The sequence below is a fragment of the Lepidochelys olivacea genome (genome assembly GCF_965140295.1).
Source record: "Lepidochelys olivacea isolate rLepOli2 genome assembly, chromosome: 18".
Classification (NCBI taxonomy): Eukaryota; Metazoa; Chordata; order Testudines; family Cheloniidae; genus Lepidochelys; species Lepidochelys olivacea.
This window is the reverse complement of record NC_140428.1, coordinates 25848861-25871775: the sequence shown is the minus strand read 5'-3', so window position 1 is coordinate 25871775 and position 22915 is coordinate 25848861. Positions and strand designations below refer to the sequence as shown.

Here is a 22915-nt window from a genome sequence, read left to right as displayed (position 1 = left end):
TCCTTAACCTCTGAGGATAAGACAAGAAGCAATGGGCTTAAATTGCAGCAAGGGGGGTTTAGGTTAGGTTAGGGTTAAACTCCCTAATGTTGGTTAAACACTGGAATAAATTGCCTAGGGAGGTTGTGGAATCTCTATCATTGGAGATTTTTAAGGCCAGGTTAGACCTGTCGGGAATGGTCTAGATAATACTTAGTCCTGCCATGAGTGCAGGAGACTGGACTGCAGTGCTTAAATATATTAATGAATGAAGCTTCACAACCCCTGTTATCCCCACTGACAGGAAAGTTGCTCTGGGGTGACTGTGACTTCACAGTCTTCTTCTTTCATACGCATCACAAATCCATACCTAGATTGTCCAGCAATCTGACTGCTGCTTTATCAAGGGTAGCAAAATGGTGCAGTCCACCCTCCAATCTTCACCATAAAAACGGTTTAGCTTTATTTCCAACCATGCTTCTTACCTGGGATTTTATCTTACCCATAGAGAAGGTTCAAAGCAAATATGATTAACAAGAGACAGTAAATGTGCAGGTATAATGTAGGATGAGATAATGAGCTAATATTTACAGCAACACAACATTTCTGTCCCCACCCTCTGTGGCCCTGTTATAAAACTAAAGCTATGTATAAAATCCACGTTGACTACGTGGTCACCTGGTCCAGTATAGTCATCAGAGCAACTGGTCCAGTAGAGAGTCCTGGATAGCAGGTAAGTGTTCGTGGAAGGTATGGTTACACTTGAGTTTTTGCGCTGACAGTTTCACCGGTGATAGGGAACCGGTGAAAGAAAAGTGCTGGTTTCTGTACTCACTTCCACAGGCGTCAGAGAGTGTTTACATTTGCAGCATTTCCATCCCCGATGAGAGCAGCGCAGTGAGGGCAGCTATCCCACAGTGCAGCTCTCCCCATTTTGACTATAGGTCTTGTGGTAAGTGGGGGGTAAGCACAGGATCCAAGCGGGGATCATTTGCTCTGTGGAGCAGCCAAGGTTACTCGGCCAGATGAGCACTTGCAAACAAAACAGGAAAGGGAGAGGGGCAGACATCCGTTACCTGGCCTCAGAGCATCAGAGTTGCTGGCCAGAGTGATCACCCTAGGCACTGTGGGATATTCTCTGGAGGCTAAAAGCTGTTTTCACAGGAAGAATGTGTCTCCACTTGCACATCACCGCAAAAGGATCAGCGGTAAGATCTGTACGCCTCTCGTGGAGGTGGTTTTCTGTTTGCGGTGGAACTTCTGTCATTGGCAAGTGTAGATGCTCCCACAGTTTTTGTGCAAAACGGGGACTTTTTGTGCTTTAAATGGAAAGTGTAGACATGCCCCAAAAGCCCAGAGTCTGCAGACATTCCACCTAACAATGTGTCAGTGAGGAAGATTTCAGCATAACAGGCCTTAGCCAGAGAGACTAAAGTTACATTAATGATGATGGCTGAAATTCAATGAAGAGGGATTTTCAGAAGCCTCCAGTCCAATCACACGAACAGGGCTGACAATGGCTTTCTTTATTCCCCCTCTGCTCCTGCCTTTGTTTGTTCCTGAGTAGGCATGTTTTTAGTCCCATTCTCTCAAGTCTGCAACAAAGTTCTCTCTGCCTGTCCTTTAGATGCATCCTTTAAAATATGACAAAGTAAAACAAAGACATTATGAACATTCAGTTACTAACAATCAAATGGCTTGTACATTGACCCATACACCTGCTGGAGTTCTCTTTCTTAGAGTTTGTTTTCTTAGTCATTATGATGAAGTATTATAATACTTATTGATGTCGTTCCCCATTTAGAACAAAAAGTTATACTGTCTGGCATCATTTTTTCCTATAAAAAGTGTCCAGTTTGCTGGACGGATCTTAGACTTTGTAACTAGCTAATTTCACAACATCTTAAACTGTGTAGTGCCATAAAGATATCGATAAACCCGAAATAAAACAGCAACTGTTCTTGAGAAGCCCATTTCCAAATCAAATATGCTGAAAGGGAGACACGGTAAGTAAGGTAATATTTTTTCTTGAACCAACTTGTGTTGATGGAAGAGACAAGCTTTTGAGCTTCCCAGAGCTCTCTTTCAGGTCTGGGAAAGATAACCAGGGCGTAACAGCTAAAGGTGAGATAGATTGTTAAGGGTAAGAAGTTAACACATGTTGCAATAAACTATTTAAACAAAGTGGGAAATTAACACCTCTGCAAGTCATAGGACAAAGCAGGGTTAGGAGGTTACAAATAGTTGTAAGGACTGGTATAACCGCTGTCTCTGCTGAGTCCATGATTTAGGGCTAGTCTACACTGGCAATGCTAAAGTGCTGCCGTGACAGCGCTTTAACGTGGCTTGTGTGGTCGCAGCAGAGCACTGGGAGAGAGCTCTCGAGGGCTCTAAAAAAAAAAAAAACCCACCCCCATGAGGGGCGTAGCTCCCAGCCAGTGTAGACAAGCCCTTAGGGTCAAGCAGAGTTATGAACTTAAGGGCAAGTCTACATTTAAAAAGCTGCACCAGCAGAGCTGAGCTGCTGAAGCGCTTTAGTGAAGACACTACTATGCCCATGGGAGAGCTTCTCCTGTCGGCGTCGTTAATCCACCTCCAAGAGAAGCGGTAGCATTGCTGGCAGGAGAAGTCCTCCCATCGACATAGCACTGTCTACACTAGGGGTTGGGTTGGTGTAACTATGTCGCTCAGAGGGGATGGGGGGGATTTTTCACATCCGAGCGACTTCGTGATACCAATGTAAGTTTGTAGTGCAGACCTTGCCTACGCTCCCAGGCTCGTCTTGTGCAGGTTTCCTTCGAGGACGAGGAACGATAAGTCAGATAGGGAGTGACTGCTTTGTGAAAAGTGTTCACACAAGGGTGTCTTTTATAATTTTTCGAGTGTGAGCTCATTGGAGAGTGTAGTGATTGTCTGGTATCGTCCACATAGTTGTCGGGGCAGCTGGTGCACTGGAAGAGGTTCACCAAAATCTGTCCCGCCTTGTATTTAGCTGTGGTGGTCCGGTTACCTTTCCCAAACCTGAAGAAGAGCTTTGTGAAGCTCAAAAGCTTGTGTCAACCACCAGCAGAAGTTAGTCCAGGAAAGGATATGACCTCACCCACCTTGTCTGTCTCATGTATGTTTAAGCAGTTTGGGAAATAGGCTTCAGGTGGCACGCCTGGGAGATTAAAGGGCCAAAAGACAAAGGAAAAAAGTCCATTTTAACTTCAGACGTTAAAGATTCTTTTGCTTTAAAGTTTGCTATCACTCAGAGCCACCTGTTACAAAGGTTCATTACATTGTTTGGATGATAGATGTCCAAATAGTGGGGACCTTGACCTTGGGGCACGTTTAACGCCGAATTTTGCACTCCTATGGTACCTTCCATTTAGGGATCTCAAATCACTTCACAAACATCATGGAGCAAATCATGGTCTATGCACAGCCCAGGTGATTTGCTCTGTTGCTTTCCGGGCTTTGCACAGCCACAGAGTATGCATGTGTAAGTGTTGGGGGAAGAGTCAAGTCTTTGGTATCCCCTAAGGTGGGTAGTTTTCCCATTTTACAGATGCAGAAAGTAAGGCATATTTACCCAGATCCCCCAAGATATTTAGGTTCCTAACTTCCATTGAAATCAGGCGCCTAAATACCTTTAAAATCAATGGACATTAAGAGCCTAAATACTTTTGAAGATCTGGACCATAATGTTTAAGTGACTTGCTCCGAAGTCACATAGTGACACACACACACACACACACTTGCAGCAAGCAGACATAGCCATGGCAGAGACACTCAAGCAAACCCCTGCTCCAGGTCTTGTGCATAGTAAATAAAAGACAAGACAACTCACCCCTGTCTCCTGTGCAGCTGCAAAGAAAAAGAAACAACTGCGTCAGAAAACAGTCTGGTGCATTTTGTATTGACACGTTTATGTATTAATGTCCCAGGGCCAAGTCCTGCCCTTAGACACATGCACAGCTCTCTGCGATTCAATGGGGCCATGTGTGTGCACATCCGCAAAACGTGGCCCCACTCTGCTCTAACTGCGCTTTGCACTACACTTAGTAGCATCTTGAGGAATCACCCCGCTTGGAGAGGAAGGTGGTTACGTGACAATGCTAATCCAATGTGATTCTGGGCTCTAACAATGCTTTGCATTGATACAGCACCTAGCCTCTAAGGATCTCAAAGAGTTTTGCAAACAGCAAGCTATAAGGTGGGCATTATGTCAAACAGCTACACTACGGCAGAGGGAAATTGAGCGATTTGCCAAAATTCACACCTCTGGTCATTGGCAGAGCTGAGACTATTATCCAGGAGTCCGGATTCCCAGTCCCAGCTATAACCAGTAAACAATGTTCTCTCTTAGACCTGAGAACATGTTCTTCTCTTGGTGGATAAATGATGGGGCAAAACGGAGATGCTTATTTCTGAAGGAGTAACAGGTTATGAATAGAGCCCAAACTCCCGTTCCATTAACATCCCTGCTCCCACAGTGAATGAAAAGGGAACTTTGTAAACACAGATCAGATACAAGCAGGAAAGATAATCAGGAGGGGAGAACTGGTCCAGGTCGCTTGGAGAATGTGAACAGCTGGTATTTCTAGCCACTGCAGAACCTGGCCTGGGAAAAAGGCCGGTTTTGGCCATGAGCTGGGGAGGGAGAGGATCTTCCCGAGCTGGGCGGGGGGCATGTCCACTGCAGCTGGGGCGATAGCGCAGCCCCCTGGCCTGGGACCAGCCAGTTCACCCCATAAAGTAGGTCACATTTAGGGTCAGCGGGTCTTAAAGGCAACCCTTTAAAGAAGAGAGATTTAGACTCTCACAGGATTCTCAGTTTGAAGAGGCAATTCCAGTTACAGGTTGGCATGTTCCAGGGTGAAACAAAGACCAATGTGGGAAATATGAACTCTGCCAGTCTGACCCCTTTAGAGACCCTTTCATGGGTTTCACAGGTCCCACGCTTTTCTTACTTACGTGTTAACTCACTTTTCCTCTTCTTCCTCCGCCATAAAAAGTGCACTGCTCCAGCCACTGGAAGTACAAGTAACACTGGAAGGACAATTATCAATGCTATCGCTTTGACAGAAAGGCCTCTTTGTACACAAACTGCATTAGAAGTGACTGTCCCGGCCTTTAGTTCTGTCATCCCTTCCTCTTCACACCTAAGATGAAGGAAGATATGTTATTAAAAATGTCAGCGTATCCACAGTCTTCTCACTGTCTCGGTGCACCCATCATTCCGCCAGGTGGATTCTTTAATATATTGGATCAAATATGATAAGACCTCATCCAGATTCTGACCCTGCAGTCTGTGGACAGGCCAAACTCCCACTCATTTCAAGGCTGTAGGATTGCGCCCTTTGAGCGATAGAAACCTACACATTGGATAATTAAGTTATAAGGGCCCAAATAGTGAACAGAACATACGATTAGACTGAAAAATACAAAGACAATAAATTGACTGTAGTGACCTCAGAAGTTTTTACCTGCCCACACCTCAGCGTAGGATTCTGTGTTTTTAATGCCTGTGTCACTGGCTCTAGGTTTTTTGCCGCCCCAAGCTCCGAGCCATGGCCACTGGTCGGCCTCAGAACAGACCGAGCCTGCGTCAGGGGCTGAACTGGCCCCCAGCTGCCCATGCCAAGGAGGCAGAAAGGTCTTTAGGACTTGGTGGATAATCGAAGAAGGAGCTGGTTTTCAAGTCTTTATATTTGCAAACCCTCCCCGCTCCTGTGTGGCCATGGGGCTCTCTGGCCATGGAACTGGGGCTGTTACACTGCATGGGTGGCCCAGGATCTGGATCCACACAGTCTCTCTGCCATGTCACTGGGCTCTGTGCAGTGAGGATCTGGCAGAGGGGGCTGTGGTTGGAATCCACCCGCCATCCCATCTCACGGTTATAAACAGCCCCGAGGTGAATCCACGGAGAGTGCCCAGGGTATGGAAAGGGATTCCTGGGGAAAGGATTTCCCCAACACACAGCTCACAGCTGTACTGACTTAGGGTTACGTTTCCCAGCTGCTGAACTTCAGGGCATCTCTAACCAGGTCAATTATAGCCGCAAAATTCAGGTACAAAGAAATAATGATGAATGAAAGGAGAGAACGCAGCGTGTAAAGTCAGTGCAAGGGAAAAGGCCATGTGTCGTCAGAGTCACCTACTTGGTCCATGGCTGACAGGTGCGTGACATCTTGGTTGCTGAGAAGGTTCCATCAGGGCAAACCTCACATACGTTGTCACGGAATTCTGTGCCTATAAAAGAGGACGACATAACTGAAATCTTTCCTGAATGTGGGGCCTACAGGAGCCTTGATTTCAGAAAGGTCTCCATCCACATCTCCCCACTGTCACCACCCCCACCATGTTGCAGAGCCATCTCGGTCAGTGCAGGAGTTAGCACTTTAAGACTAGATCTGCGCTGGTGTTTTATTCCTGCCCTGTACTTAAATCTGTCAGTACTCATAGAGCACAGGTACATGGGGAAAAATGCACCTCCTGCTGCCCCACATACCTGGGCCATTACAAGGGCCAACATCCCAAAGGAATAGTAAGACTCAAAATAATGGTGCCAAGTTGTGTAATAGCACAAAAGCTGCAACAGAACACAGCAGGGATGGAGGGCAATCGGGTTTTGGGACGTGGACTTGCAGACCTATGTATATATTAGGTCGACTTACAGCCACCGCAGTAATTGCCTCGGTGGTGCATTTCCACACTACCCTCCTTGGGCCAGTGGTGCATGTCCTAACCAGGAGGGCTTCTACTGACCTAAGAGGGGCAGTGTGGGGAGCTGAGAGCCCGGTCTCTTGGCTCTGCTGGCAGCTCCCTGCCAGGAGCCTGGCTGCCCCACAGGTTCCTGGGCTCCTGACAGGCTGCCTCCTCCCACCTCCTGTTGACACTGACATAATTAGGTCCCTTCCTAGCATGTCATTGTAAGGCGCCTCTTTGCCTTTTTCTGCACTTCTCTGCACCCTCCCTTTCTGTCGCAGTGTAGAAATGCTCTTGAACAGCCTGGGTGACATGTAAATGGAACAACAACACACACTCTGCTTTTCGACAGCAGCTCCCATCCCAGTATCTCCAAGTGCCGAGCTCTCAGGGCGTTAACCTCACATCACCCCATGCAGTATCCACCTTCAGAAACACACACCTGGCTGGCTGGACAGTCAAGCTCATTAGTTACGAGAGCAAAGAACCGTGAGGTACTTTTGGTTCGTCTGGAACTCACACGTGCCCTTGATCAAAAGCCTTACCAATGGACCATGGCCTGGATCCACACCCTCTCTCTCTGTAAAGGGACTTATGTGTCTACAGCAGTGATGTATTGCAGTGTAATTAACAGGGATTCTGCACCAGTAGAAAATGTCAGGTTTCAGAGTAGCAGCCGTGTTCGTCTGTATCCACAAAAAGAAAAGGAGTACTTGTGGCACCTTAGAGACTAACAAATTTATTTGAGCATAAGCTTTCGTGAGCTACAGCTCACTTCATGGGACGCATGTAGTGGAAAATACAGTGGGGAGATTTTATATACACAGAGAACATGAAAGAATGGGTGTTACCATACACACTGTAACAAGAGTGATCAGGTAAGGTGAGCTATTACCAGCAGAAGAGCGGTGGGGGGGTGGGGGAGGGAGAGGGAGAGGGGACGACCTTTTGTAGTGATAATCAAGGTGGGCCATTTTCAGAACTTTACAAGAAGGTGTGAGGAACAGGAACCCGGGGGCGGGGAGGGGAATAAACATGGGGAAAGAGTTTTACTTTGTGTAACGACACATCCACTCCCAGTCTTTATTCAAGCCTAAGTTAATTGTATCCAGTTTGCAAATTAATTCCAATTCAGCAGTCTCTCCTTGGAGTGTGTTTTTGATCTTCAACCAAAAAACTTCAAAAACAGACTCAAACAAGATCTCCCCACTGTATTTTCCACTGCATGCATCCGATGAAGTGAGCTGTAGCTCACGAAACCTTATCCTCTAATAAATTTGTTAGAGTCTAAGGTGCCACAAGTCCTCCTGTTCTTTTTTTAGTGGAAAATGTGTTGCTGAACAAGTCTGTTGCACCATAGGAGCTCCAAAGGGGGCATTGTTTCAAGAAAAGGGTGTGTTTAGCACACTTGTCTTACTAACAGAATTCTCTGCCCAAAAGCTTGCTTGAGGGAGCTCTGTTTCTGGTGTGCAAGTTGAAGCTGAACTCACACTGAGCTCTGCTGCTGCGTAGGTGGGCTGCCAACATGTGTGAGTGCAAACCCACGGCCTCATGCAAATTGCTGCCTGAAAGAGCATCATGCGAGTGTCCAACAACACCCAGAGGAGTCTCAGCTCGTCACAGCCTGTGACACTTAACCTTGCCCCTGTATTTTTCATGCATGTTTAGCAGGGGGATGGCAGCTTTGTGTCTGGCCTGGAAGGTGACCGGAGCTCAGCTCTAGGGCAGGATCCCAGGCAGGGAATAGCAATTCCAGAGTAAAGGACCCCAAGCAGCTTTCTCCCTCCCACCCCCTGCCTCCCACGTATATTGAGGGAGCTCCATCTCAGTCAGGACCCAAACCACTTCTGTCTCTACAGGTCAAACCCAATTCCGACATGGTACCAACAGGCAACTCCACTCCGTCAGCAGGCTGCTGCATTCTGCAGGGTCCGAAGGGTGGCCCCAGGCAGAGCACAGTTCAGCAGAGACTCCTGCCTTAGGGAGAAGAGGTCAGAGGCGTCTGGCCAGGCACAGATGGAAAGAAGTGCTGTTCACCACAGCTGTGACCTGGGCATCCGGCTCAGCACGTGCTCTGAACCACCCTGGAGCTGTGCAACGCTGTTACAACTGGCAGTCACGCTCACTCAAAGAGGGGGGCCCATCTACAGCTCAGCCACTCTTCCGGCTGCTTCCCCAGCTCACCAGCATCACCTCAGTCTCACCTGGATCAAGTCTCAACCAGTTTGCCCTGCTCCAGATTCATTCTGTGACTGCAGGGTTTCCCCTTGGTATTACAGAAGTTATGTTGCCTTACCAGGTTCTTTCACCATAGAGCCAGGCAGGCAGATGGTGGAGGGACGACACATTTCACAGTCCAGGCCTGCAATGTGCCTGCAGAAATCCCCCGGGGCGCAGCCGCACATGGTGTTCTTCGTATATGAGCATTTTTCTTTTATTATCAGTCTGGCTCCTAAAGGAAAGTTACATGCATCACAAATACATTTACATGGGAACTAAACAGAGCAGATACAAAAATTAATGTGTATCCCCAGTCCTTGCTGATCCATGGTACAGGGCACAGGAGCTAGAGGGGTTTGTTATGATGACTCCATTTAACAAGTGTTGTCATGTAAACAGAACCCTCTGGAGCCTGATTCTCTGCTGCCCTGCACCTTGTGTTGTATTTACATCTGTGCAAAGGCTGCATGCAAAATGCTACCAAATCAGCGTTCTCTACACAGCTGCAGTTGAGATCGTGCTTTGCACCCACTCTGCATTCATCTGCAGAGGATCTAGCAGAGTTTAGCAGAGGGTCTAGCAGGGTGTGAATAATGACAAAGGCGGTGGAGAATGAGGCTCCCAGTAGCCACAGATAAAGGACCACAACCTCCAAGCCAGCTGGTCACTGGAGAAGCACTCCACTGTCGTGGGATTTTGGAGTGGCCATAACACCTGCTACACAACCTCTCCTCCTGGCTGCCCAGCTGATCCCCTTGAGCTGGGAGGGCCTTTGTGGCCACAGGCAGCTGATATAAACTAGAGCAGCCTGTTCTAATTCATGCTGGGGACCAGACCCTAATTCCCCCACGAACAGAGGAGCGCAATGGTTGCTCACTGTCACTCATGTCACTCTCGCCTCCTGAGGTAGTTGCGTGTTCCTCAGCCACTGCTCAGGACCTAGGATCTGAAAGGGAAGGTTATAACCTTCCCCAAGTACAGTCCAGATCCTGAGGGTGCAGTGCTGCTGCTCTAGGACAAACGATACCATCTGAAATGTTTGATTACAATTATTGTTTATTGTTTTTGTTCTTCTTCTGCTAAATCTAGAGATCCACTTTCCTCCTGAGAAGAATCTCCTGGGATGATTCCACAGACCTTAATCAGTGGAAGATGTGCAACTAAAGCCCATGCACTGTGCCAGAAATCTCCACTTCCGTGATTTGCCCAAGACTGCAAGGAACTCAGTAAGAACTGTGAGCGGAACCCAGGTCTCTTGACTTCCAGTCTTGGATCCTAACAACTAGGCTGCTTTTGTATGTGTGGGCCGGGGGAGACAACTCAGAAAAAAATAATTAAAATCCACCCACACACAGAGCAGCTTTCTTACCTGCATCACATGGTTTACATCTCATGCATTCCGTTAGGCCATTGGGATGCTCTGTATACGTGTCGTTCACACATGGCATGCAAGTTGTGGTGCTATTTTCTCTACAATGTTTGACCACCCTAGTCCCTAAAGCAAACAACACAATTAGCTCCTGTGTAAACCAGGCTAATATATTTAATGCATTCATACAGAGATTGCAAAAGCAGGTCATTATGCAGGACAAATGCACATGCTATGTGTGTGGATTTTACATGTTGCACACACCACCACTGGAAATAAAAGGTAAACGTCTCAGAACTAGACTGCCAGACCCGAAATCCTCTATTTCTGCACAACACAGGAACAGTGTAGACAGAAACTCACACTCATAACTCACACCCCTCCCTTATCAGCAGTATCCCTAGTACAGTCATGCTTAGACTCTGTGTACCGGATATGGGACCGTTGACAGATGCGTGTGTCCCCACTGTGACCAGTCAGGATCTTGGAAAAGATGCAGTTCTGAGTATTGTAGTTCCTCCTAGGGGGATGGAGAATCCCCAGGTGAAGCAAGTGACTGGAGGGATCATATGACCAGAAAGGGCCAGGGACTAAGAAGTCAGGTGGCTGCCTGTGGCCAGTCCTCTAGTACTGTAAGAGGTAGATTGAGAGGTGAGGGGCTGGGGCAGTCCTGGTGTCCACAGCAGCCTGCTGGACAGCTGCCTGGCACAGGGCTGTGGCTGGGCTGGGACTGGCAGAGGTCCCTGTGCAGAGGAAAGATCAGTAGGATCCTGATAGAAGGGGACTGTGAGGGGCTGGGGAAGGGCTGGGGGATCCCGGATGCAGGGCAAAGGGTGAATACAGTGAATCCTAATGGGGACAGTGTATTGTCTGTGTTACAGTCAATCAGGGCAGAGATCTGGGCCATGGGCCGTCAGGCCTAGAGGTGGAAACAAGAGTTCAGACCACCGGTCAGAGCTGGGTCCAGGGGGGCAGGGTCCAGGAACAAGCCAATGGTCAGTACTGGAGTGACAGAAGCCAAGTGCAAGAGCCGCAGGGTAAAGTAGGGTTGTAGTCAGAAGGTGCAGCCAAGAGTCAGAAGCCAAAGGGTTAACCAGAGTCACAGTCAGGAGGCGTAACCAAGGGTCGGGGGTGGGGGTCCGAAGCCAGGACAGGGCTGGGGTAAGGACGGAAGCTGGCTGGAGCAGGGCTAGGACAGAGCAGGACCAAGGACTGGGCAAGCCCAGCTGCAGGCAGGGTACACATTGAGCAGCCGTTGTTCTGCTCTGGGTGCCAGGCTGCTAAGCAGGACTCAGAACTGCTGATCCACCAGCCACTCGGGTGCTGTGACTGCCCCGCGATGCAACTCAGCTTACTGGCTCCCCAGCAGTGAAGTCAGTCAAGGGAGCAGGCCAGCAGCTGGTCCTACCTGACCTGGCCTCTGACAGGCCTCAATAGGTGAGGAAGAGAGGTGTTATGGAGAAAGGGACTTGCCCAAAGTATCCCAGTCCGTCTCCTTCTGGATCTCCTGTGTCCCAGGCCACAAGAACCATCCTCTCTATGTCCTCCACTGACAGGTGAGTAACAAGCAATGTAGATGTTTACATGGAGAGATCCGTGTCACCACCAGTCAGATTCACAGTAATAGAGGCGACCAATGTCTCCGGAGGAGGCCGGGCAATTGGACTCTCTTGGGAAGGGTCATGACTTTTAAAGAATGAATTATATATACCTACCAGCACTGCACATGGGACAGCATTCGCCATTTATTTCATATTCGCCTGGGTAGCATTTTACAGCTTCGGAAGGCGGCAGTTGTGTTATCAAGAAAATGACAAAAATCTTTAGGGAAAAAGAAGAAAGAGTTTCTGATTCACATCATGGCAGCTCAAAAGCAGACGGGGAGGGGCTGGTAGCACTGTGGCACTGATTAGCCTCCCTGAGCCTGCGGTTCACCCACCGCCCATGGTTTTGCTCCTTGCTTCTCACTATTTTCCAAAAATGGAACACAGACAACATGTGGATTGAAACAGGCACCGTCACCAGCAAAACTGCCCAGCGTCGCTTCAGACCTGTGCATGCGAGATGTGACACATATTCCTGACTTCTGAGACATACCTCCTGCTGTACACCCAGTAACAGGATGTGTCACTGTGTCATCCCTACCTAGTATTGGGGGGGAAAAATCTGTGTTTAATGTTATCAAAACAAAGGACGCTTACCACTTCAAAGGTCTTGCCAAACAGGGAGAGAGTGAAGGACAAGCCGCAAATTCTGCAGCAAGGATGTTTTATACATGATGCATTTTGCCGAGTGCTCGGAATACAGTTGAACTTAGCACGAGCTTCAGTTTACACTGTAACACCCAAAATGGAAGGACTAAAATACGATTGGCCATGGAAAGCCCCAAACTGAGACCCATCAGCACAACTTCCGTGTGGGCCAAGCGTTATTCCCTGTGCTGGCCTGTCCCTCACGTCCACACAACCACGGAAACCATGGGAGGAAATGGCAGATACAAAACAACAAAACTATGGGGTTGGAGCAGCAAAGTCAATGCAAAGCACCACAACGAGCAACTGTCCATTTAGAATCCTCAAACATTTCCTCTTTCAAATGGCAACTTTGGGGGTCGGATTATTTGTTTTTCTAAAATCAGTGTCCGTTAAAAAAAACTTCTGCCAAGCTACACAATGAAAACTCAATCCACTTAGACCCCCCCCCAGCTCCAGGCTGAGTATCAGCTGATGAGAACAAACCAAAATCTCCCAGCGGTGTTTTTTTCCCACTAAATGAAGGCAGAAAAGTTATACTGCATTTTGGTTGTGCTTTGCTGTTTCCACCAGATGGAGCCCAACAGCTTCTAAAATGCAGAGAAATTTTCTAGACCAAGGAATAAACCCCAAACTCCCGCGGGCCAAGGGTGTGTAGTTTGCGTTAGCAAAAAAAAGGTAAATGTAAAGAATTCACATTCCTGGGATCTTATTATTAGTCACAGTAGACATGGGCACCCCCAAACCTCCCACAGTCTCTCTGCTGGGTTTGCTGGGCAGGTTCAATCTCATTAGCTCCATTTTATTTCAGGAACTTTTGTGATCCACTTACCCAGAGCATGGTCCTGAGAACAGACCGCAGTGTGTGTGGGCTTCTGCCCCCCCGCAGGGCATGGAGTCTCTGACCTCTACAGCTCAGCGCGGCCTCCAGGTCCTGATCATTGGCAACAAGCTGCAAGCCTCAGTGAGCCTGGTGCCACCGCCCTGTCCTGGGGTGTCCGTCCCCTGGAGCCTTCGCCCCCTTCTCCGGGGAACTCCCTGGGCCTGCTCGCAGGACAAAAAGTCCAAAGTTCTGGGCTGGTTCCGGTTCTAATCCAGGCCCAGCAGCAGCAGCCAAGAGACCAGCTCCGACCCAGCCCAACTCAAAAGTGAAAGTGCAATTAGACAAGCAGGCGGGGACTATCCCAATGGGCTGGGCTTCAGGCTTATACTGTGTTGTTATACGGAAAGAGATACTTAAAGTCAACCCACCAAGGGCGCCAATTCGGGGGGCAGGGGAGGGCCAGAGCCCCCCCAGTTTCATACAGGAGGTGTGCAAGCTCCCAGGTGGAGCTCTTCACTACAGTACGGGGTTAGTGTGAGGTTGTGCACAGGAGAGGTGCCCCTGGGGCAGGGAGTCAGGATTTTGTTTACAAACAGAGGCTGGGTGATTAAGATAAGAAAGGGCTGGGGATTAAGGGTATGGAAGTTTAGCCTGTAAAAGAGAAATCCCTCTGTGGAGGGGAGAGAGGGAGGAGGGGTTGTGTTCAAGAGAACAGGGGAGGAAGAAAAAATACAGCAAAGCACTGAGCCAAGGTTACATTCAGAAAAGGGGGAGATTTGGGGATGTAGATGAAAAGACGGGGTCAGACCCAGAGCGGGGCTAGCCATGTATAGAGAGGCTCCCACTCTGTCTGTGGTATTTATGTGGCCTCATCACCATGGTATCTGAGGCTGCACATCACAACGTCTAATCTGTTTCTCCTCCCAGCCCCTCAGTGAGGTAGAGCAATGCTGTTATCCCCATTGTACAGGTGGGGCACTGAGGCACACACAGCCTTTTAAGGGCCAGATTTTCAAAGGTTTTCAGGCACCTAGTGAGATTTTCAAATGCACTTAGAAAGTTAGGTGCTTTGCAAACCCCATTAGATGCCAAGCTGTATCTTTGGGTGCCTAAAAACCTCTGTCCTTACAGCACTGGCCAGGGGTTAGAGAGGAAGTCTCTGGAGGGAGTAGAACCCAGGTGTTTCAGGGCTAGCTCCCTATCCAGCGACTCTGATAGATGGGAGCAAAACCAAGGCGGCCAGTTCTCTGAGACTCCTGCAAATGGTCCCAGGATGGATGTCATGGTTGACAGCATGAAAAGCAGCACAGAGGTTAGGAAGGATGGAGAATGAGAGTCAGATGAGAGGAGATCACTTAACTTCGAAGGGGTGGCAGGTTCTGCCCCATGCTGGGTTGTAGAGCAATGGCTGCTGTGCAGTTTTACATTTTAACTGAAAACCATTTTGTTCAGTCATTTTTTGTTCTGAGTTTGAGAAAAGAAAGGAACGAGAAAGTACGAGTATCAGATGTGTTTATGCCACAAATTCTTAGGATTTCAGCTGTACTCAGGCCAATTCCAGAACAAAGAACAGAAACACCATCCACTGAGTCCATCAAGTCGATGATTATTGTCATGATTTGCATTATTCACTGGGCACCATCTGTGTGCTGAGCACTGTTCAGAATATGCCAGAAAATCTAGTCCCTGAGCCAATATGACTGCAATAGAAGTTTTAGTTGATTAAGGACTAGAAGATTTGACCCTCCAACTTTCTTTCTAAAGGAAGAGCACCTCTGCCTGTTGATTTTTCTTTCCTGCCTGCAGTGGCCCCGATATACCTCAGAAGTCTCCGTTTTTGTCTCAACTTTAAAACATAGAATTTTCTTAATGTTTGAAGTTATCTGGAAAAAAAAACAACACATAGAGTTTTCAGGTCCCTAAGTTGCCCTTGGAATCACAGTTAAAGTTGCCCCCCCCAAATCTGAAATGGCACCCCTGAAACCCACGGTATAGTGGGCACATAGTGTTGACCCTGGAAGGATCACATGGAGGTAAAAACTACCTGTGCCATGGCTACGTTGGGATTTTACATCCAGATAATTACCTGCATATAAAAACATACCTGTTTTTCTCCAGCAAAGACACAACCTAGTACCCCAACAATGGGCTGGCTACTCTGCCTAGCAACAAGTCTCATCTAGCCAATTGAAAAATCACATTCTGTTCAACCCCTTCTGCCAATTACAGCGACAGAGGAAGAGGGGTCTGTCACCTGGCAAGACAGTCACCCATTCACAAAAATACACCAATGGGAAAAATCAGGCTGGGCCCGCCCATATTGGAATCCTGCCTAGCAACTCCCCAGTTTAAAAAAAAAAAAGAAAAAAAAAAGGATTTAGGCCACCAGGAAAGGAAGTCAGGTGATTGACAAACCAATATTAACCCCTTGTGGAGGGCAGGTTTCATGCCTTTTCCTTGACTCTGGGATCAGATGCAGACCCAGAGACTCACTGAGTGATAGTGGATGAGTCAGGGGGGCTCAGGCCCCGAGAAGGGGTTTAGCCCTCCCCCTTCCACACGCACACACTTGGTGCATGGGCGAGAATCAACAACTGGACAGGTTTCAGAGTAGCAGCCGTGTTAGTCTGTATTCGCAAAAAGAAAAGGAGGACTTGTGGCACCTTAGAGACTAACCAATTATTTGAGCATAAGCTTTTGTGAGCTACAGCTCACTTCATCGGATGCATTCAATGGAAAATACAGAGAACATGAAACAGTGGGTGTTACCATACACACTGTAACCAGAGTGATCACTTAAGATGAGCTATTACCAGCAGGAGAGGGGGGGGGGGGGGGACCTTTTGTAGTGATAATCAAGGTGGGCCATTTCCAGCAGTTCACAAGAACTTCTGAGGAACAGTGGGGTTGGGGGGGAATAAACATGGGGAAATAGTTTTACTTTGTGTAATGACCCATCCACTCCCAGTCTCTATTCAAGCCTAAGTTAATTGTATCCAGTTTGCAAATTCTAGGGCCTAATCACATCAGCCACACTATCAAAGGCTCATTCACCTACACTTCTATCAATGTGATATATGCCATCATGTGCCAGCAATGCCCCTCTGCCATGCACATTGGTCAAACTGGACTGTCTCTACGTAAAAGAATAAATGGACACAAATCAGACGTCAAGAATTATAACATTCAAAAACCAGTTGGAGACCACTTCAATCTCTCTGGTCACTCGATTACAGACCTAAAGGTGGCAATACTTCAACAAAAAAACTTCAAAAACAGAGTCCAATGAGAGACTGCTGAATGGGAATTAATTTGCAAACTGGATATAATTAACTCAGGCTTGAATAGAGACTGGGAGTGGATGGGTCATTACACAAAATAAAACTATTTCCCCACGTTTATTCCCCCCCACCCCCACTGTTCCTCAGACGTTCTTGTCAACTGCTGGAAATGGCCCACTTTGATGATCACTACAAAAGGTCCGTCCATCCGTCCCCCCCACTCTCCTGCTGGTAATTGCTCACCTTAAGTGATCACTCTGGTTACAGTGTGTATGGTAACACCCATTGTTTCATGTTCTCTATGTATATAAATCTCCCCACTGTATTTTCCACTGAATGCATTCGATGAAGTGAGCTGTAGCTCACGAAAGTTTATGCTCAAATAAATTTGTTTGTCTCTAAGGTGATACAAGTCCTCCTTTTAACAACTGGATAGTACATGAGAGACGATGGGCAGCATGGCACTAGGCTGAGCAGGGAGAAGTTGTGTTTGATGCAGTGGAGCAGGGGAGCCAGTGACGTGGTAAAAGCAACAAGCCAGGGAAATTATCTTCGCAGCATAGATATAAGCAGAGGAAGATTGCATCACAGCATGCATTGCACGTACCCCTCCGACCCTGTGCAATTCACCTTAGCTAAACGGGTAGTGATCAATGGCTCCATGTCTAGTTGGCAGCCGGTGTCAAGTGGAGTCGGTCCTGGGGCCAGTTTTGTTCAATATCTTCATAAATGATCTGGAGGATGGTGTGGATTGCACTCTCAGCAAATTTGCGGATGATACTAAACTAGGAGGAGTGGTAGATACGCTGGAGGGCAGGGATAGGATACAGAGGGACCTAGACAAATTGGAGGATTGGGCCAAAAGAAATCTGATGAGGTTCAATAAGGATAAGTGCAGGGTCCTGCACTTAGGATGGAAGAACCCAATGCACTGCTACAGACTAGGGACCGAATGGCTAGGCAGCAGTTCTGCGGAAAAGGACCTAGGGGTGACAGTGGATGAGAAGCTGGATATGAGTCAGCAGTGTGCCCTTGTTGCCAAGAAGGCCAATGGCATTTTGGGATGTATAAGTAGGGGCATAGCAAGCAGATCGAGGGACGTGATCGTTCCCCTCTATTCGACATTGGTGAGGCCTCATCTGGAGTACTGTGTCCAGTTTTGGGCCCCACACTACAAGAAGGATGTGGATAAATTGGAGAGAGTCCAGCGAAGGGCAACAAAAATTATTAGGGATCTGGAACACATGACTTATGAGGAGAGGTTGAGGGAACTGGGATTGTTTAGTCTGCAGAAGAGAAGAATTTTGGGGGATTTGATAGCTGCTTTCAACTACCTGAGAGGTGGTTCCAGAGAGGATGGTTCTAGACTATTCTCAGTGGTAGAAGAGGACAGGACAAGGAGTAATGGTCTCAAGTTGCAGTGGGGGAGGTTTAAGTTGGATATTAGGAAAAACTTTTTCACTAGGAGGGTGGTGAAACACTGGAATGCGTTACCTAGGGAGGTGGTAGAATCTCTTTCCTTAGAAGTTTTTAAGGTCAGGCTTGACAAAGCCCTGGCTGGGATGATTTAATTGGGGATTGGTCCTGCTTTGAGAAGGGGATTGGACTAGATGACCTCCTGAGGTCCCTTCCAACCCTGATATTCTATGATTCTAAAGCACAGCTCCCTAGCATTCCTATTGAACAGGCCCTCCCCTAAGGCTCTGAGCCCAGCCATTTATGGGTAGATGTATCTCCAAAAACAGACTCCCTCTTATCTCTGGCCAAAGTTTGAGAGACTGCTTGCTGGTGGTGGAAAAGGAGAAGTGCTCTCTTGAAATCTGGTTTTAAATCCTTGTAGGTGTTTTAGAGCCCTAAGGTTAAAATACTCAGTCTGCAAAAGTAGCAGCATAGACATTGTCTAACGTTTTCCTTTAAGGGCTTTTATAGGTTACGAATACTACCACAATGCCGCATGATGGTGTAGTTTGTACACATGGGTGTAGTTTGGAGGGGCATAGGGGAGCATTGCCCCCCCCCCCAGCTGCAAGCCTTGGGTAGGCATGGAATTTTTCCCCCATGCACAGGTCCACTCTGCAGCCAAGGCCCAGTCCCTGCTTGGAAGACCCGTTATTACTAGTGTTACGGTAGAGGCCTCAGCTGAGATCAAGGCCCCACTGGGCTAGGTGCCGCACACACTGTAATAGACGGTGCAGCCTTTATTTATCAGATTGATTTATGAGGGCTCCACGACGAAGGAATCAGAGTCACCAACATCAGTCCAAAACTAAGAGACAAGAGAGAATATAGGGGGGGAAATCAAATCAGTATCTTAGATGTCTGTATACTAATGCGACAAGTATGGGGAATAAGCAGGAAGAACTTGAAATGCTAGTTAATAAACACAACTATGAGATAGCTGGCATCACAGAGACGTGGTGGGGATAATACAAGTGACTGGAATATTGGTATAGATGAGTACAGCTTGCTCAGGAAGGACAGGCAGAGAAGCAAGGGAGGAGATGTTGCCTTATATATTAAAAATGTCGACACTTGGACTGAGATCAGATGGAAATAGGAGACAGACTTGCTGAAAGGCTCTAGGTCAGGATAAAAGGGGTAACGAATCAAGGGAAAGGTCATGGTCGGGGTCTACTGCAGGCCACCGAACGGGGAAGCAGAAGTGGATGAGGCTTTTTTTTAAACAACAAACAAAATCATCCAAAGCATGAGACTCGGTGGTGAAGGGGAACTTCAACTCCCCAGACATCTGCTGGGAAAATAACACAGCAGGGCACAGATTATCTAACAAGTTCTTGGAACGTATTGGAGACAAGTGTTTATTTCAGCAGACAGAGAAAGATACTAAGGGAGAGGCTATTCTAAATTAGATTCTGACAAATAGGGAGGAACGGGTTTAGAATTTGAAAGAGGAAGGTAGCTTAGGTGAAAGCGATCATAAAATGGTAGCGCTCATGATTCTAAGGGAGGGTAGGAAGGAAAAACAGCACAATAAAGAAAATGGATTTCAAGAAGGCAGACTTTAGCAAACTCAGGGAGTTGGTAGGTAAGATCCCATGGGAAGCAAGTCTAAGGGAAAAAACAGTTCAAGAGACTTAGCAGTTTTTCAAAGAGAAATTAAGGGCACAAGAGCAAACTATCCCACTCTGTAGGAAAGTTAGGAAGTGTGGCAAGAGACCACCCTGGCTTAACCAGGAGTTCTTCAACGATCTGACACTCAAAAAAAGAGTCTTACAAAAAGGGGACACTGGGACAATTTACAAAGGAGGAATATAAATAACACAAGTATGTAGGGACAACATTAGAAAGGCCAAGGCACAAAATGAGATTAAACTAGCTAGAGACATAAAGGGTAACAAGAAAACATTGTACAAATACATTTGAATCAAGAGGAAGACCAAGGACAGGGTAGGCCCATTACGCAGTAAGGAGGGGGGGAACAATAACAGAAAATGTAGAAATGGCAGAAGTCCTAAATGACTTTTTGGTTTCCGTTTTCACCAAAAAGTGGAGTGGCAATTGGCCGTCGAACAGTGAATGCCAGTGAAAGGGAGGTAGGCTCAGAGGCTAAAATAGGGAAAGAACAAATTAAAAATTACTTAGACAAGTTAAATGTCTTCAAATCATCAGGGCCTGATTAAATACATCCTAGAAAACTCAAGAAGGTGACTGAGAAGGTATCTGAGCCATTAATCAAGTATCTGGGGTAGCCGTGTTAGTCTGTATTCACAAAAACAAGGAGTCCGGTGGCACCTTAAAGACTAACAGTCTTTAAGGTGCCACCAGACACCTTGCAACAGTGATTTTTTCATCCTTCAGCACTCTATAGAACACAAGGGTCTCTTCCCTACCTTTAAGACTCCTCATAACGCAGCCTTTCCCTACTTGTCTGCTCCTGTATCTTATTGCATTACCCCCAGCATCCCCAGGCCTCCCACAATGGCAGCCTCCATCACCCAGTCATCTGCCTCTCCCACAAGCACCTTGGCTCTTTCTTCCACAGCTCCTGTATACCTGGTTCATCGCTCCAGACTCATCGAAAAGGCCACAGCACTCTCCTTCAAATCCCTCCGCAAGACCCACTTCTACCATGCCACAGAATAATAATCATGCTGCTTTTCTCTGTGGTAACGCCCCTCATCCAAGCACTGCAGTCCTTAAATACATTAATGAATGAAGCTTCACAACCCGTTATCCCCACTGACAGGAAGGTTGCTCTGGGGTGAATGTGACTTCACAGTCTTCTTCTTTCATACGCATCACAAATCCATACCTAGATTGTCCAGCCATCTGACTGCCGCTTTATCAAGGGAAGCAAGATCGTGCAGTCCCCCCTCCAAACTTCACTATTAAAAAGGTTTAGCTTTATTTCCAACCATGCTTCTTACCTGTGATTTTATGTCACCCAGAGAGAAGGTATATTAAGAGTTAATATTTACAGCAATACAACATCTCTGTGGCCCTGTTATAAAACTAAAGCTATGTATAAAATCCATGTTGACTACCTGGTCACCTGGTCCAGTACAGTCATCAGAGCAACTGGTCCAGTAGAGAGTCCTGGATACCAGGTAAGTGTTCGTGGAAGGTATGGTTACACTTGAGTTTTTGCGCTGACAGTTTCACCGGTGATAGGGAACCGGTGAAAGAAAAGTGCTGGTTTCTGTACTCACTTCCACAGGCGTCAGAGAGTGTTTACATTTGCAGCATTTCCATCCCCGATGAGAGCAGTGCAGTGAGGGCAGCTATCCCACAGTGCAGCTCTCCCCATTTTGACTATAGGTCTTGTGGTAAGTGGGGGTAAGCACAGGGTCCAAGCGGGCGATCCTTCACTCTGTGGAGCAGCCAAGGTTACTTGGCCAGATGAGCACTTGCAAACAAAACAGGAAAGGGAGTTCCCGTGGCTTTACAGGGGAAGGGGCAGACATTGGTTTACCTGGCCTCAGAGCATCAGAGCTGCTGGCCAGAGTGATCACCCTAGGCACTGTGGGATATTCTCTGGAGGCTAAAAGCTTTTTTCACAGGAAGAACACGTCTCCACTTGCACATCACCGCAAAAGGATCAGCGGTAAGATCTGTACGCCTCTCGTGGAGGTGGTTTTCTGTTTGCGGTGGAACTTCTGTCATTGGCATTGTTCCTGAGTAGGCATGTTTTCAGTCCCATTCTCTGAAGTCTGCAACAAAGTTCTCTCTGCCTGTCTTTTAGACGGATCCTTTAAAATATGACAAAGTAAAACAAAGACATTTTGAACATTCAGTTACATCAAATGGCTGGTACATTGACCCATACACCTGCTGGAGTTCTCTTTCTTAGAGTTTGTTTTCTTAATCATTATGATGAAGTATTATAATCCTTATTGATGTCGTTCCCCATTTAGAACAAAAAGTTATACTGTCTGGCATCATTTTTTCCTATAAAAAGTGTCCAGTTTGCTGGACGGATCTTAGACTTTGTAACTAGCTAATTTCACATCATCTTAAACTGTGTAGTGCCATAAAGATATCGATAAACCCGGAATAAAACAGCAACTGTTCTTGAGAAGCCCATTTCCAAATCAAATATGCTGAAAGGGAGACAAGGTAAGTAAGGTAATATTTTTTCTTGAACCAACTTGTGTTGATGGAAGAGACAAGCTTTTGAGCTTCCCAGAGCTCTCTTTCAGGTCTGGGAAAGATAACCAGGGCGTAACAGCTAAAGGTGAGATAGATTGTTAAGGGTAAGAAGTTAACACATGTTGCAATAAACTATTTAAACAAAGTGGGAAATTAACACCTCTGCAAGTCATAGGACAAAGCAGGGTTAGGAGGTTACAAATAGTTGTAAGGACTGGTATAACCGCTGTCTCTGCTGAGTCCATGATTTAGGGCTAGTCTACACTGGCAATGCTAAAGTGCTGCCGTGACAGCGCTTTAACGTGGCTTGTGTGGTCGCAGCAGAGCACTGGGAGAGAGCTCTCGAGGGCTCTAAAAAAAAAAAAAAAACCACCCCCATGAGGGGTGTAGCTCCCAGCCAGTGTAGACAAGCCCTTAGGGTCTAGCAGAGTTATGAACTTAAGGGCAAGTCTACATTTAAAAAGCTGCACCAGCAGAGCTGAGCTGCTGAAGTGCTTTAGTGAAGACACTACTATGCCCATGGGAGAGCTTCTCCTGTCGGTGTCGTTAATCCACCTCCAAGAGAAGCGGTAGCTTTGCTGGCAGGAGAAGTCCTCCCATCGACATAGCACTGTCTACACTAGGGGTTGGGTTGGTGTAACTACGTCGCTCGGAGGGGATGGGGGGGATTTTTCACATCCGAGCGACT

At 47.2% G+C, this 22915-nt stretch overlaps 2 protein-coding genes across 3 annotated transcripts in view; both read right to left on the bottom strand.

Moving 5' to 3' along the window:
• Positions 1 to 418: 418 nt before the first annotated feature.
• LOC311532869 (tumor necrosis factor receptor superfamily member 14-like) lies at positions 419 to 21245 on the bottom strand. Its single transcript, XM_084651792.1, is given in 10 exon segments — positions 419 to 1613; positions 3812 to 3828; positions 4939 to 5126; positions 6126 to 6216; positions 8969 to 9124; positions 10262 to 10387; positions 11977 to 12082; positions 13346 to 13398; positions 13401 to 15219; positions 21123 to 21245. Coding segments are annotated over 9 exon segments (789 nt in total). The 5' UTR covers positions 13408 to 15219; positions 21123 to 21245; the 3' UTR covers positions 419 to 1568.
• LOC311532870 (tumor necrosis factor receptor superfamily member 14-like) overlaps positions 20960 to 22915 on the bottom strand; it is a 75402-nt gene continuing 73446 nt past the window's right edge. For both annotated transcript variants that reach the window (XM_084651794.1, XM_084651793.1), the window contains one exon: positions 20960 to 21827. In XM_084651794.1, the coding sequence (XP_084507920.1) occupies positions 21738 to 21827 (90 nt within the window). In that variant the 3' untranslated portion in view covers positions 20960 to 21737. The remainder of the gene's footprint in view (positions 21828 to 22915) is intronic.